Raw genomic sequence first — 17,541 nt, forward strand, 5'->3', positions numbered from 1 at the left:
GATTTTTCCCCACTGTTGTCAGCCAGTAAATTCCCAAAGCTGAGAAGAGCTTGCGTCAAAATATATAGCTTCGCGAGCTAAATTCGGAAGTTCATTTTTCCTATATCCAGACGTTTTTACACACCTTTCATTTAATAATGCTTTTAATTGTGGAAAGCAGATGGAGGTTAAATCGTCTTCTGATGCCATGTTTTGAATAAACAAAAAATGCCCAAGATTGACACGCTTTTCAGGACTTCTTTAAAAGAGATTTTCGCTAACTCGGTATATACGATCTTGTGTATTGATAGCAGGGTGTATTAGCCATAGAATAAAATCCACACTGGACTTCCTCATTTCAGATACGCAAACAGGATTTATTAAAGGGAGATATATCGAAGAAAACACGATTTAATTATGATTTTATGTGTTACACTGAAAAAAAATAACATACCCGGATTACTAGTTCTTATTGACTTTGAAAAAACTTTTGATTCCATTTCCTTGTCTTTTCTTTATAAAATTTTACATTTTCTACCCCCGCAACAAAGCGGGTGGTGGGGGTGGGGGTGATCGATTGATGTTTTCCGCCACACTAAACAATTTTTCAGTTATCTGGTGGCGCCCAGTTTTAATTGGTGGAAGAGAGAACCCAGATACAATGTACCTGGGAAGAGACTACCGACCTTCCGAAAGTAAACTGGGAAAATTTCTGTGAGTGGGATTCGAACCCGCGCCGACGGAGGTGAGAGGCCGCGTGATTTTGAGCGCGATGCTCTAACCACTCGGCTACTTAGTATACTAGAACCGGGCTGTCCGTTCGTCTGTAGACGCAATGGTTTTCGGACGCTAAATCCTTTCCACCTAGTCACCATATTATACATATGGACTACCCATGGGACGAAGATGTTCCCTATCTAATTTGGACTCAAAGGTCAAGCGCACTGGACATCGAAGTAGCAATATGGTTTCCGGGATCTAAAGCGTTATCCTTTCCACCTACAGTCACCATATCATACATATATGGACTACCCATGGGACGAAGATGTTCCCTATCAATTTTGGGGTCCAAAGGTCAAGCACACTGGATATGAAAGCAGCAATATGGTTTCTATTTAAATTCTTGAACGGCACATTTAATTCCATCTCTTATCCATTTTTCCGTAGAGAAGATACTACCCAAAGTTTTGTGATGCCCTTTCATTTTTACACTCAGGAAAGAGGTATTCTTAGTGAGCATTGCTCACAGTACCTCTTGTTTTGGATTTGGTATAAATATGATCAACTGGATATAAAATTTAAACACCAATTTTAAAGCACCTATCCTTCAAAGTGGCTTTTTATCTGAGAAATTCCAAGTCCAACCCGGATGTCATCAGGGAGACCCTGTTTCTCCATACATCTTTCTTCTCTGTGCTGAAATTCTTGTAATTCTTATCAACAAAAATCGTGATATAAAAGTTATAGTGATCAAAGATAAAGAACACATAAATATCCCAATATGCTGAATACACCAACCTTGCCCTTGACGGTTCCGCTAGTTCTTTAAATGCTGCCCTTGACACATTAGAAATGTATACTATAATTTCTGCAGAGGTCTTTCATCACTCTAGATGGAACCCAGATGGGGAGGGGGGGGGGTCCCCACATTTTTCTCTTTTATGAAGAATGTTTCTGTGGACTTTGATGAGATTGTAGACATGAATTTCGAAGAACAATTATTAAACATCTTGATGATTAAACAATGGTAACGGCGTGTTCTTACGCCCATTGGACGAGTCACTGCTGGGAAAACTCACATCATCCCGAAACTTAATCATCTATTTATCCCATTACCAAACCCAAGTCAAGTAATAGTTTCTAGTTTAAAAATTGTTATTAGCATAATTTATGTACTATAATGAATCAATATTGATAAAAATTAGTATTGGTTTTACCGGTCAAAATGGTTGTGATAGTGAAAGTACAAACGGTTTTACCATTTTCAGTCAACTGGCGCTATTACGGACTTCATTTTATGAATTGGGTTAAGGAATTCATTTTAGAAATGATATATTATGCTGCACATGTAATTGCATAGTGCCAGGGCCCAGTTGTTTAGTTGTATAGTGCCAGGGCCCAGCTAAAAGTCGACCAAAAAATGATAGGCATTTTTCCGAATTAATTTCTGCATATCTTGGGAAGGGTACAGAATTTCGAGGTGAACTTTGGCAGTAATGTAGATTGATTATGTATGAATATATTAAAATACAGAGCAGAATTTTATACCATATGGTTTATTGTTTTTTACATCGTCTAACTTGGGTACCCTATATTTAGAGTTCTATACCTTTGCTCTTTAATAGTAAATTCGACCCCAAGCAATGCAATTGCCTGTGTTTCGAACCGCAGCAATTTGATTCGATGAAATAAATTTGTAACTTTAACTTTTCACTTTTTCATAGTGCTCTAAATACTTTTCCTTGTTTGATTGCTAGATCAGCAATTCTTTTAGATGTTCCACCCCCGTCACAAGGGCTCTTTCCATGACCTACTTCAAAATAATTCCAGATTGCTGAAACTCCCAGGAGGGTTTTGTGATCCGATACATAGAAGCTATGACCTTTGCCCTAACGAGAGGTTCCAAAGACTTCTAGCTGGAGTAATTATTCAATGTGAACATATATCATTAACGTTACATAATGTCAACTCCTTAATTTCAAAACGTTCTCTCAGTGCCATCACAGCAGCAATAGCATTTATGTGCCTCATAATCTTTCCCAACAAAAGTACTTACAAGAGTTACTTGTTTAAAGTTTACAACATCATTTTTGCTATACGATCTCTTGGACACTTTCAAGGTATCAACATAATCAAGAAAAGCGCTAGCAAAACTATCAAATACTTTGTATCTGACAAGCTGATTCATCAAAACTGGTAGATCAAAGCTTTGAAAATCCCACAACTCCTATAAATAATAATGAAGAATAAAATGAAAAGCTTTTAGGTTTCTTTTTAATATATTTGTTGTAATGTAGGTTGTAATAATGAATAATTCTTTCTCATATCTGAGTATATGATTGAATTTGAATAAAAGTGAAAATATGCGTGCAATTAACTAGCGACCTCTTCTTTACAAGCATCTTCTGTTATTTTCTCAAGTGTGGACCTTATCTCCCTTTCTCTTTTCTTAAGACCTTTCTTTAATATTCCCGGAATATTTATAGTACAGCAGTAGTTGACATGGGATTCACCAAAACCTCCATTTATCATACCTGAAAACTTATAATTAAACACTCTTGAAGATCGCATTCATTCCAAAAGAGAGATAATTTTTCTGTTATACAATTCGGCTAATGGTAAAAAAAAAAAAAAAAAAACACGAATAAATTTGTGATTTAAAAAAACACCATGTGACATGTAAGCAGTAAATTCGATAGAAAAGAGGTTTATTCAGATATTCGTTTACCACTTAAAATATATTCTGGTTTTAAAATGTAACTGTGAAATAAGTTCACCTGCTGCTTATTATGAGATATTATCCCAGGCCTTTCCTCCGTTCTCAGTAACCTGGCACATCATTTACTATACCACAGTTTCCATATCTGCACTTTACTGTGCAAGTTCAAATCTTCTCTCACCAATTTAGTAAGATAAACAAGTTTAGCTTCTTAACAAAGCTTGCCGTCTTTAGGAACAATCTTATCCCAGGTAGCACAACAACGTTATTAAAACGTTGTAAAAACATTGTGAAAATGTTATGAAAACATTTTCTAAAACGTTATTATAACGTGATTTGTGTGGTTTTTTTAAACGTTGGCATTTTTTGAAAACATTGTACTGCAATGTTTTGTAAACATTCCTAAGAAACGTTGGCATAACATTTAGAAGAAACGTTTTGAGAACATTTCTAAGAAACCATTTGAGAACATTTAGAAGAAACGTTTTAAGAAAATTTATAGAAACCATTTGAAAACATTTAGAAGAAACGTTTTAAGAACATTTATAGAAACCATTTGAGAGTATTTAAAATTCAATTTTACAAGATTATATACATTCTTCCAACAATTTTGATAAATGTTTTCAAACCCTTTCACCAATGTTTTTATATACTGTGAATATGTTTAAAAACATGAACCGTAATAAAATAAAATAAACAAAAGTCTTCTTTGCAAATAAAATTTGTACTTTTGGAAAAATCAGTCCATATAATATTCGGAATCTGATTATTTGAATCGACTTCTTTCCCGCTTTTTTCTGAAAAAGATATATTTGAACATGAAACATAAATTTACAAAATTATTACTCATTTATGCGGACAACTGCATGTACTATGTGTATTCACACAGCTGATGAAGACAAGAAACAAGTGATATGCTACAGAGTTGTATAAACAGACCAGCATAAGGTTTAACAATGTTTTACTGTATTTTTCTGATGACAAACTTCATATATACCTTAGCATAATTAGTTCCTCCAGGAAGGTATGGGGCGAATCTGAGAACGTCTAAAACTTCTCGTTTAATTATTTCAAACGAAACAGTTTTCTTTGATGCTTTGCGTGCAGCAGCTATAAAAATGTGAAATGGAATTCATTGTAAAAATTATATATTAAATTAATGCGTGTGTTTTTAAATCAGTTGAATTACAGCATCAATCAAAATGACATGGACTACATATACTGAAATGAAATCACGAGGACAAAAGTAATGTACTTATATGTTTTAGTTTATTATCATTTTTTATTTAATATACCAAATTTGTATTGTTTAAACTTACAAAGAATGATTTTGTAAAGGGGTGTTCCAATAAAGGCCATTTTTCCTTTCTGCCCAGTGCCACTAAACTGGCTCATGCAATTGTTGGTCATCACAGATCTCATCACTGCTCTGCTAATCTCTCCTGCATTATCTCCACCCTGCAGAGAGGTCATGACATTTATCTAAAACGAATGTCATGTTTTAATTACAGTACAATATGAATGTATAGTATATGGATTTTACGGATGAAAGGCGAATTATTAAATTAATCATACTTAAATCAGTACCCTTTATAGATATACACACGAACAATTTAATTACTTAATTATTCTAGGGACACTATTCAGAACGGACAAAGGCTAGAATATGTACTGAAGTTAAACGAAATCCGCGTAACATAGTTCTATAATAAGGGCATTACTACGAAACATATATTGTATACAACACTAAAGGTTGGCTATACAGGCGCATCACATACAATTGCTAAATATACAGAATGAATCATTTACATATCGATGCTGGCATTTATAAGAAATAAAAATTAATATTAACTACAAAATTATACTCACTTTAACTGACTTTTCACCAGCTTCCAAATTCTGTGTAACAAGAATGGCTTGGGTTTTCCAAAACTTTGACCTACATAGCATATCAAATCGCGAGAAAATTGCATAACTATAGGATCGGCTGTATGAATCTTGGCCATAGTATCCCGCTGTGTCATTCCATTATAACTCTCCGTAAACACATTGAAAGGGGGAATTTAATTCTCAGAGCAGAGCATGCATGCCCACAAGCAAATGAAATGAATTTCATTGTTTAAAATATTGTTAAGTTAAAAATAGACTTTTACTCTTTTTTTGTGTTAAGATAAAAGATGTTTTAAAACTGATGTAAGATGATTTCCGGTAATTTAGAAGCATGAAATCATTGTCCTTAACTTACAAAATGATTATCATAATTCAATATACTGCAGTTGAGTCTTGTTAACTTTTTTTGTTATATCAATTAAATAAATCAAATTAAGTTGAAGTACGAATAGTTTTTAAAGTTATATGTATTTCTGTAACGTTTTAAAAATGTTTTATCAACATTGTAAGACAATGTTATATTTGTGTTGGCTGGCAACATTTTAATATTATGTAATTTAAAAAAAAAAAATCATTTTCAAAAGAGTATATTTAAAATACTACTTTGATTTAGGTCACTTTTTGAAAAACATAGTATATTAAGTATGTTTTTAAAATCATTATTAAAACGTTTTGAAAACGTATTTTCAAATGTTTAAAAGAAAGATGATCCTAACATTTTCAATAATGTTTTTATAATGTTTTTAAAACGATGACAAAATGATTTTAAAACATTGGTCAAAAACGTTTGCTTATAACGTTTTTACAACTGAAAAAAAAAATGTTATTATAACATTATAAAAATGTTTTGTTAGTAATGTTTTCCGATAACATCCTTACATCAGGAATACAATGTTATGAAAACGTTTTGTGCTACCTGGGTACACTTCATGTAAACTGATATAAATGTATGATTGATGCTTTCCGCCACAATCAACAATATTTCAGTTATCTGGAGGCGACGTTTTTAATGGTTGAAGAGAGAACCCAGAAACAAAGTAAACTGGGAAACTTTCTCACTAAGCTTTTCTGAAATGGTAAATCTTATATGAAATCAAGTTTTAAAAACACCTACTAGAAACTACTGTACAATAATTTTTCTAGTATGACCTTGAAGTAGACATGATATTTGTACTAAAAATAGAAAGCATTGTTGCTTTTCAATCTAAAATAAGTGAAAAGCAGATGTTCAACGTGTTTAATTTTTCACACAGAAAAATAACAAAGACTACCTAATAGCTGAAAATTGTCCAAATTTTATCAAGAAGAATTAGGTCTGCATGTAAAAAAGACCATTTCTGTTATTTGTTGACTTATAGAAACGTTTTTGATAGTTGTTATGAATAAGATTATAATGTCAATTTCATTATGTAGCAATTTATCTTCTTTCTTTTCGTTTTTTCTCTCTTTTTTAAGATTGAAAAATTCTGTAAAATTGTTAATTCGTATGTAAATTAGTTACTTCGAAATTTCTAAAACTAAAAATAACCAATGCACGTGAATAAAGCTGATGTCTACATATTTCAGCTTAATGGGTACTTTACTTATTTTAATCACCTCTGACCTGGAAAAATACCCAAAAGCATATTGGCGGAACTGCCATGGCTTTTTCTTTGAAACAACATTCACCGTTAACATGCCACTGGCATGTTCATACCCTATGCGCCGATCTTACCACCTGTAAGCTTTTGACAGCACAGCATTCACAAATATTCATCAAACCATTTCAGAGCTGGGTGACCTGGATACAACAGTATCCCTTAGCAAATGGTTTCTGTTAAAATTTCGCCAATTGGATTTCACGCATGAAATCCAACCGCCAACACAGCAGCTGAAATTTGACCATCAGCGGAAAAATTAGCATATCATTCACAAATAGTAATCAACAAATAAATGCATAATCATCATAAAGCCAAAACAGTTCCCATTCATTTTCACATATCACCTCAAACTATTACCTCGACTAAACTGCCCTATCCAAGAGCAGCCTGCATTGTTGACACAAAAACATGACTGCCCAAGGGAGACAAGTGAACTCCATCACTACGAAATAGTTGACTTCGCTCCACAGCTACCTTTCTTTAAAACAAAAGTTACTAGAACTATTAATTCTACACCTAGATTTCTCTGCAGCAATATTTGAGATGGCATGACACCAAGAAACTCTAGGTAATATATGTGACCAGACAATGCAAGTCAACGGTATAGCCAAACCCAACCTGTTGATAACATTTTTCATGAACTTTTGTTGTCTACATAATGGATTGCAAATGTCATCACCTCCTACATGTATAACCAGAATCCCTGGCTGGGGGTTTGTGGTGTACATGTCCAAAACAACCTTCTGAAAATTCTCAAAACTCAATCCCGATATTCCCTTCCACTACACTGATATGCCAGGTAAAGCGAGGTCTTTGCCAAACTCAGGTCTATGCAAATTGTTCTGATCTTTTAATAAGGGATGGTCCCAATCCATATTTTATCTGCAAGATTTATGAACAATACACAACACACTTAACATTGCGTACATGAAATTTGAAAATCATTTAGAATCATTTCAATCCTATTCATTTGGTTGGCAACTTGTGAGTCAAAGCTCACTATCGTGATATCATTATTTGCATCTAAAAATGTAGCCAGATCAGGTCTGAGGTAATTTTTATATGCATTGGCGAGCCATCTACCCCTTTTCTGAATTTCTTGTTCAGGTATGCCTGACAAATACATGTGAGTAGCAGCCCCTATTCTAAACTAGTGCGTTGTGAATGTTTTTGTTTCAATACCTACATTAGACATCTTAATGCTTTGTGCAATACATTCGAGAACTGGTATGCTGACAACGGGGAGCCATTGATATGACAGACTAAAGGACCATCAATCTGAGATCTAAATTGTAAAAATTCTTCCAACAAGTCAAAGCATACTGTTGATTTAATCGATTTTGCTGATTGTAATCACTAAACCATTTCCATACTGAACTCTTTTAGAAAAACGCAAGTAAAATTTGATTGCGTCTTTCGTCAAATGCTGTCTGACGTGTTTCATACCGATTGTTAAACCGTTCTTGGCACACTGATTTTGACTGCGGATAACTCCGTTTACCTGATCAGGATATGGGGCTCACGGCGGGTGTGACCGGTCAACAGGGGATACTTACTCCTCCTAAGCACCTGATCCCACCTCTGGTGTGTCCAGGGGTCCGTGTTTGCCCAACTATCTATTTTGTATTGCTTGTAGGAGTTATGAGATTGATCACTGTTCGTTATCTTCACCTTGCATTAGTAGGTCAGAAAGGTGCAAGAAAGGACTGTTATTAGATGTTGCTGCTAGTTCACTAATTCTAAAAAGACCGAAAAATTTGGTTGCAAATGTAGAACCGAATAGCAAATTCTGATATTTTGATTGCGTTACTGTAGGTAAAATGTCCACAATTTTGAGTAAAATCTGATAAGTTACAGGGCTTCTGATGTCTTTTGCAGGTTTAATTCTTTTGAAACCTACTAACATCTTTTGTATAATGAAAGACCAAACTGAATTGTCCAAGCCATGTGCCTGTACAGACTGTGGACAAAAGTATTCGCACGCGCGATGGCGGCCATTTTGGTTATCGAAAACGCTTGACGGTAAACAAACATGTTTTGGAGTGTCTGAAAAGGACAAATAACTTGTAAATGCAAAAATATTGTAAATAAACAATTTGTTTGTATCAATAATCAATAAAAATAAATAAAAGAATGTCAAGTACCTTAATATTTTCGTGATATACCCTCAGGCCCTTTGAACTTGGTGCACTCGTTGTGGAAGGGTGCATAGAGATTTTGTATAATTTACTGTAAACGAAGTCCAGATTTCCAGAATTTTGTAATACAGTTCATCACCAGAATTTAATGTACAAATGTGATATGAAGTTTTCTTTTATTTACCAGCCAAATGTTTTCTACGGGGCATAAATCAGGTGATTGTGTGGGCCACTTCAGTGCAAGAATTTGTTTGTCAGTTTTGTAATTGGTTGAAAGACCAGATCAATGAACAGGTGTATGGCCATCCATAAACAGATAATTGTCATCTTGAAAGAGTTTTGCTGTACATGCCATAAGTTATCTACACATTTTTCAGAGTTATTCATGTTGCTATATGATGTATTGACTCTGCAAAGAGTAATAACGCCATGACACGTAATGCATCCCCATATATTTTACCAGTTTCGGAGGAAAATACAGTCCGACAGTCAAGATTTAAATCACTTCTTCTCCATATATATACTCGACAGTATTTTCCAAAGACAATCTGGCACTTGTCAGGAGAAATTACCATTTTCCATTCATTTTCCACAGTCTAGTTTATTTTACCCGCACACCATTGCACACGTTTTACACGATTGACAACTCGGACCGTATTTTCTTGATACAAACATATTTAGTATCCATTTCAGTCTTAAACATGGCCAAATAGTGTGGGTTTTTTAAAATATTAGCATTGGTTTTTTCATTATATTTTTTGTAACGCCCGACAGTGGTCTTATTCTATCCAACTGTGCCTATCTTACAAGTCTCCGTTTTGCACGTGCACTCACTAATTTCTTTCGTCCACTTCTTTGTTATTTTTCTGTTGTACCTCGCTCTCGAAACTTATTCCAAGCACTATACACAGTTGATATAGGAATTCTTAATAATTTTCCAACTTCCCTGGAACTGTTACAGCCCTGAACTAATGCTACGATGTTTTCTTAGCAGCCTATACCGAGTTCCGATGTTTACAACCCATGTTTTGTAATCACTACCTTGCCGGTATAAACAGAGTTGCAGACGACCAAAAACATCATTACGTCACATAATTAACCTTCAGCTTTTTAAATACATCATCGGTGAAAGGATAACTCATGACTGTACAAAGAGAGATAACCCGCAATGTATGATACTCGATAAACACGTTTGAAAAATGACGCGATCGTGGAATACTTTTGTCCACAGTCTGTAGGTTATTACTAAGGGCGGACAGGTACATTTTAGCTGTTGAATGTACCAGATTTTTTAATGATAGGAAAGCTAGAAAATTTACTACATGATCTATTGCAGGAGGCCAAGACAGTGGCAATTTAAACTGTAATCTAAGGTTATTAAAAGCATTAATGGCCTTGGCATAAGCAACTTCTGTGTTGCTGGAGAGACTAGACTGAATTAAGTGATTTACATGCCCTTCAAAAGTGAGTAGGTACTTGAAAAGGATGACAATCTGCCCAAGGTGCTAACTGCCTGAATCTGGTCCACTGAAAACGAGAAATTGCATCTGCTATCTTATTTTTGCAACATAGTACATGAACTGCTTGAAACTGAATATTGGACGTTAAAGACAATAATATTAATTCTCTCATCAAAGTCATTACCCGTTTATTCTTGGATGTTTTTTGGATTTAAGATTTGAACCAGTGCCAAGTTGTCAACATGTAAAATCAATTTCCTATTTTGCAATATGGTTGACCACAAGTGAAATTCTGGCACACTAGGGACAAACTCTAAAAATGTTATATCCCTTCTAATATCTACAATTTACTCCTGTGGTCAACAGAGACGTGCCCAAGAAGTACCAAAAACTACACGACATCTTACTGTTCCTGGGCTGTCTGAATAAATTTGTAAATTTTCGTCGGAATCCCATTTTAAATTCGGAAATTTTGTAATCCCATTAAATTCATCAAGAAATTTTGACATCTGGAGGTCACTGTATTTCTTTGGAAGGCCGTATATAGTGATGTGGTCTAGAGACACCGGACATCAACCCATACAAGCGACATGTAAATGCCCTACCTGCTGGTCATGCCTTTGTTATGAATGATAGTGAGCCTGCTAATGACTGAAGCTGCTTTAATGTGAATTTAGATTTGGCTTGAATTTCACGTATTTCCTTCTACAAAGCTTCCACTTTTGTCATTTGGTATAAAGTTTAACTGATTAACCGAGTCTATATCGAAAGACAAGAACATTATTTATGTATGCCAGCCGTCTGTGCTTCTTAACTAAACATAACTCAAACACATGATGAATGTGAAGAAAATTGTCATTTATCAAAATAAATAACAAAATGTAAACATATAAACACAGAATCACTAAAATAGTGAAGGAGACAGATAAATGGTAAATCACATCAAGGGTAAAATTTAGAAGTACAAAATGACCAGACGTATTTTTTTTGACTAGATGAAATTTGAGACAGAGTTATACCTGTAACTTATGGCAGGTCAAGAATACAAAAAATCGCAAAGTAATGGATTTCAATTACATGTAGCATTGACAAAAATACACATGTAAAATGTAAAGGAAAAACAATCTTCAACCTGCTACAATCATGATATCATTGCCTTAAGCATACTACAAAGTAGACTACTACATAGTCTTTGTAAAATCTCCCTCATGCATAGATCTTATCCTTAGACGAATTTGACTCCACTTTTTGGCACTCTGTTTTCCCCAAAAATAGCTCTTACAAGTTTATTGTTATTTCCTATTTGAAAAATTTCGGTTGAGCATCACTGAAAAGACATTATTTGTCGAAATGCGCATCTGGTGCATCAAAATCGGTACCGTACAAGTTTTACATACTACTGCAAAATAAACTACCACATACTACCCAAAACAAAAATACATCCATATGGGGCGATAGACTACCACATACTACTACAAAATAGACTATGACATACTACCCAAAACAAAAGTACATCCATATGGGGCGATAGACTACTACATACTACTACAAAATAGACTACCACATACTACCCAAAACAAAACGCAGTCATGGACATCGTTCATATAAAAGACCAAGTATAAATGATGTCATGTTTGATTCACTTTTGCCTTACATCAGCAGACAATTAGGTCCACATTATATTCGTACAAAACTTTACTCAGTTTTACAGAAGCTACAGCTAGTTTATACTTGGATTTTTCAACACCTGAATATAGATTATGGATATTACCTATCACAGGTTCTTTAAACCAGCACAGGTCATGGACAATATTCCTTCCAAATCATGCCGCCAGTTCCTTAAGCTCAAATTTACAAACAAAGGAATAGATGCCGTCAACATGAGCATCATTCTTCGTCATAAAAGGGTTCAGTCGTGTATTCCAACTTATTCCAAGTTCAAGTCTACACCCTGTATTTCCTACAGCTATACTTCTACTATTGCATCCAACCTTCTTAATTATAAACAATCTTTGCAGTGCCTAGATATAGACCATCGTATACGTAATCCACTAACATGTTCTTGTTCTTCATCTTCTTTCAACTATAGTCCAGCTGGACATGTCATTACTGGTGATGTTGATATAGTTGAAAATGAGGACCTCAAATCACTTATTCTAAAAGGTCCTAAATACAGAGAACCTTGGTCTTTTAATTGGCGATAGAACTTCATCTCTATTATGAATTCTGTCGAAGATTATGCCAGATTGTGGGCTAAATATGAAAATGAAGAACTTGATACATTGTCAGAATGGGTTAAAAGCATTAGAGGAATATTAAAATCCCGCATTAGACAAATATTAAAACAAAAGTACGCACCATCTATCCTTCTGTGTAAAGTAAACCAGAAGTGATAAAAGAAACTGCCGCGGCCAGGATTCGAACCCACGACCTTTCGGTCGAGAGTCTGACGGTCTAACCACTAGGCGCCGACGCCACGTTTTACATATAAACACTATATACCAAGTTTGGCCCCGCCCTGGGGTCAGAATCCCTACCCTGTGGATCATGAAATTTACAATTTAGGTAGAGGCCTTCCTGCTCTACATCACCATGCATTTAGTTTTTAGTAAACTCAGGTGACCTATTGCAATTGGTTTTCGTCCGTCGTCGTCCGTCGTGCGTTAACAATTGAACATTTTTAACTTCTTAATAACTACCAGTCCAATTCTTTTCAAATTTGGTATGGATCATCATTGGGACAAGGGGGACATAAATTGTAAATTTCAGGACTCCAGCACTCCTGAGGCCTCAGGGGTGGGGCAAAAACTGCCCCAAAATTGACAATTTTCAAAAATCTTCTTCTCAAGAACCACACACATGTAAGAAAAACTAAATGCATAGTGATGTAGAGCAGGAAGGCTTCTACCAAAATTACAAATTTCATGATCCCCGTGGTAGGGATTCTGACCCCAGGGCGGGGCCAAACTTGTTACATAGTGTTTATGTGGAAAACACTTAAATTACATCTTCTTTAATGTTATTGATACTAAATTGAAAGTAAATAGATATTTAGGAAGAACAGGTAGTCCTTTACCAAAATTGTAAATTTGATTATTCCAGGGGTAGGGGTTTTGGTATCAGGGCCAAACACATTTAATAACTGACCATTTTGGCCCCACCCTGATATTAAAACCCCTACCCCTGGGATCATTAAATTTACAATTTTGGTAAAGGACTTCCTGCTCTTTCTAAATATCTATTTAGTTTCAATATAGTATTAACAGCACTAAAGAAGATGTTATTTAAGTGTTTTACACATAAACACTATATACCAAGTTTGGCTCCGCCCTGGGGTCAGAGCCCCTACCCCGGGGATCATGAAATTTACAATTTAGGTAGAGGTCTTCCTCCTCTATATCACCATGCATTTAGTTTTTCTTACACATGTTCGATTCTTGAGAAGAAGATTTTTGAAAATTGGTCAATTTTGGGCAGTTTTTGCTCTGATCCTAAGGCCCCAGGGGTGCTGGAGACCTGAAATTTACAATTTATGTCCCCCTTGTCCCAATGATACTTCATACCAAATTTGAAAAGAATTGGACTGGTAGTTATTAAGAAGAAGTTAAAAATGTTCAATTGTTAACGCACGACAGACGACGACGGACATGAACCAATTGCAATAGGTCACCTGAGTTTACTCAGGTGACCTAAAAAACTATGAAGTACAAAGTACAACTATACTGTACTTAAGAAATTGGGATTGAATTTAATGTAGACTGTATCTATTTTATTTTATTCATTTTTGCATGTATGTTTGTTAAGTATTACAGTTTTAACATTACGAAAAGCATGTTTTGTACATAATAAATCAATACACATACGTGGATAACCAATAATGTGGAGTATATCAAAGAAATTAGGGAAACATGTCCCATGTATAAAATAACTGTATAAAACACGTGAGGACGGATAGTAATAAAATTAATTTTAGTGAATTTGATTGGCACCCATTGTATTCGTATATACATTTACATATTCCTTATAACCAATGGAAGATGATTAGTCAGATTTAAAATTCCATAGTTTATAATGATGAATTGTTTGATAGAGATTAAACAATATTGGAGATAATTCAAAACGTACATGAAATCATAAAGGAAAATCAATATTTTGAAATATTCTAGCTACAAGATCATGAAACATGTGGTGTATATTTGAGAGTCATTTTGAAGGAACTTGAAATAACATATAACTCTTGACAGAAATGTGAGATGATTTGAGAGCCAATAATTTGAGATATATTTGTGCAAACAAAAGTAAAAGTCATTTGAGATGCACGACTGAGGTGCTTTCATGTGATCCTTTGTTCAAGAACTCAGCTGTACTTGTAATTTTCGACACGAGAGAAAATCACGGGTACATGTTAACTTATTATACATCTATGCTTTTAAGATCCAGGAAATTTGAGATAAGATATTAAACAATAGCACAAATAATATTTATTGGTGATGACTTATTCAAATTTGAGAGCTGTACAAAGAAATAATTCAAAAGCATTATAAGTGATTGTTTGATTTTAAGACTATCTCAGAGATAGGCATTTTTTGAAATTTCCGAATCATAAGAGAGTAATGATATACGCCTCCTAATATTGACTGGAATCATGTAATGCCGGTATCTGAATCATTATTTAGAAAAAATCATTTGAAGTTTTCTTGGGAAATTGAAAAGAATTTTGAAATTAACTGTTTGGGTTTTACTCCCCATTGCTTACTTTTGAAATTTATTTTTACGTGATTCATTGAATTAATTAGCTGTGAAGGTTCATATTAGGACAGAAATGTGACAATGGCGAATGCAAAACCCATAATGATGTGCAGAGTTTTGTCTGAGTGATGTTCCTTTTTTCAGTTTTCTCGAGAGGAAGGCAGCTACATAACAAATTGCATCACTTTATAATGGAATCCTGTCGGAAAGATATCAAAAACATTGAGAGGACATAAATAAACACCATTCTAATTGCTAGTAAAATGTTGTACAAGAAATAACAAAAAGAAGGTCAATCTGAAGACGTGCAACAGTTTCCAGATTTGTCAGAATTTATCGTGGCAGTTGTTTTACCATTAGAGAGCATATTGTATTTGTTAACCAATAGTTATATTCATTTAGTTCCAAAACTCTTCAGCCGCGTAGCCAGAAAGAAAATGAGGTGTACGGAGAGGAGTCGGGGGGGGGGGGGGTCGTCGTGGTGAGACCCCCATTGGGTCCAGAACAAAGCCCTGGTGCCGTAAGCTACCAAATCACCTATTTTCTGTACATATAGAAACAGTTTTTTGTCAATTTCCAAAGCAAAAAGAATGCACAAAATTTATTTTCTAAAGTGTTTTATAATACCAACGCACCGTGTGTACTTGGACTGACTTTACGTTTGTTTTACGAATTGTGTTCACTTATTTCCACAGGGCCTAACCCGTTTTGGGCCCAAACTCTGTGATACCATAAATTTATGGTATCACATAGTTCGGACCCAAAACGGGCTTAGCCCCTTTGCTTATTTCCGTTGTTTTCGACTGATATATATGGGTAAATGTTATTGATAACAAAGAATGTCCTAAATGCACCTACTACATGTACATATATGGTGAACATTAAAGTGATATTCGACATTATTTAAACAGTATTTTATTATGTATAACAATAGGACTAGGCAGCAGGCAGACCAAGGTATACAAGGTGTTCAACATGATGTTGATGTCAGATTTGAAATTCAAAAAAGACTTTGATTGAATGATGTTGATTAAATCATAAATCAGAACTGTATAACACAAAGTTATTTTTGAGGCACAGATATTTTATGGCAGATCTCAATCTCTCTAACAAATGATGTGTACGCAGTTTCGTACTTGCGTATAGGCAGCTACGCGCCTGACCTTGTTTCATTTTTATAATAAAAATTAAATTAGACATTCACAAACATGCTTTTTGCTTCTTCCACATTGCAGGTATCATTGTTATGTCTTAAAATATATGTGGTATAGAAGTGATGAATGCTTCTTCTCAAAATATATAGCACCTCTTCCTGTTTGAATACTAGCAAACACATTCCTTTCTCAGTACTTTTACAAATATTAGCATACAAATGTATGTATATAGCGTATCTCAGTACTTTGATTATAGCAAAGCGTAGCTGCAGCGCCTTTTGGGGGAGGAGTGTGGTTGGGGGGTGGTGTCATCAATTAGAAATCTATTTTTATGCCCCCCCCCCCCTTCAAAGAAGAGGGGCATATTGGTTTGCACCTGTCGGTCGGTAGACCACATCTTGTTCGCTCAATATCTTGAGAACCATTCACTTGATGATAATGATATTTAATATGTGGGTTGGTTATGAGAATAAGAGAACCCCTATTGTTTTTCAGTTCAAAAGGTCAAAGGTCAATCTACTCTGGACGTATGAATATAAAGTCCGCTCAATATCTTGAGAACCCTTTGCTTGAAAGACATCAAACTTAGCACACTGATACATCCTAAGGAGTAGATGACCCCTATTGATTTTGAGGTCATATGGTCAAAGGTCAAACTGGGCATAGGAATATACTGACCATTCAATGTCTAGAGAACCCTTTGCTTGACAGACATCAAACTTAGTACACCGATACATCTTTAGGAGAAGATGACCCCTATTGATTTTGAGGTCACATTGTCAAGGGTCAAACTGGACATAAGAATATACTGTCTGCTCAATATCTTGAGAACCCTTTGCTTGACAGACAACAAACTTGGTACACTGGTACTTCTTCAGGAGAAGATGACCCCTATTGATTTTGAGGTCAAGGGTCAAACTGGACATAGGAATATACTGTCCGTTCAATATATTGAGAACTCTTTGCTTGACAGACATCAAACTTGGTACACTGGTACATTTTCAGGAGAAGATGATCCCTATCGATTTTGAGGTCACATGTTTAAAGGTCAAGGGTCAAACTGGACATAAGAATATACTGTCTGCTCGATAT

General features: G+C 34.9%; 1 protein-coding gene across 1 annotated transcript; it reads right to left on the reverse strand.

Annotated features, from left to right (window-relative positions):
- Positions 1–1,299: 1,299 nt before the first annotated feature.
- Positions 1,300–7,064, reverse strand: LOC125663661 (uncharacterized). The gene is made up of 5 exons (XM_056142678.1): positions 7,023–7,064; positions 4,738–4,900; positions 4,416–4,528; positions 4,117–4,215; positions 1,300–1,395 (listed from the first exon to the last, which is right to left on the reverse strand). The coding sequence occupies exons 1-5, from the start codon at positions 7,062–7,064 to the stop codon at positions 1,300–1,302; spliced, it is 513 nt and encodes a 170-aa protein (XP_055998653.1).
- Between the last annotated feature and the right edge of the window lie 10,477 nt (positions 7,065–17,541).

Source organism: Ostrea edulis, chromosome 1, assembly GCF_947568905.1.
Source record: "Ostrea edulis chromosome 1, xbOstEdul1.1, whole genome shotgun sequence".
Lineage (NCBI taxonomy): Eukaryota > Metazoa > Mollusca > Bivalvia > Ostreida > Ostreidae > Ostrea > Ostrea edulis.

Excerpts from the sequence above, each read along its gene's own strand:
- LOC125663661 (XM_056142678.1), bottom strand. The coding sequence starts at position 7,064 with ATGAATATTTGTGAATGCTGTGCTGTCAAAAGCTTACAGGTG. Across the intron at positions 4,901-7,022 it reads CTGTCAAAAGCTTACAGGTG|ATAAATGTCATGACCTCTCT; the intron begins GTAAGATCGGCG and ends CATTCGTTTTAG. Across the intron at positions 4,529-4,737 it reads CCTTTACAAAATCATTCTTT|CTGCTGCACGCAAAGCATCA; the intron begins GTAAGTTTAAAC and ends ACATTTTTATAG.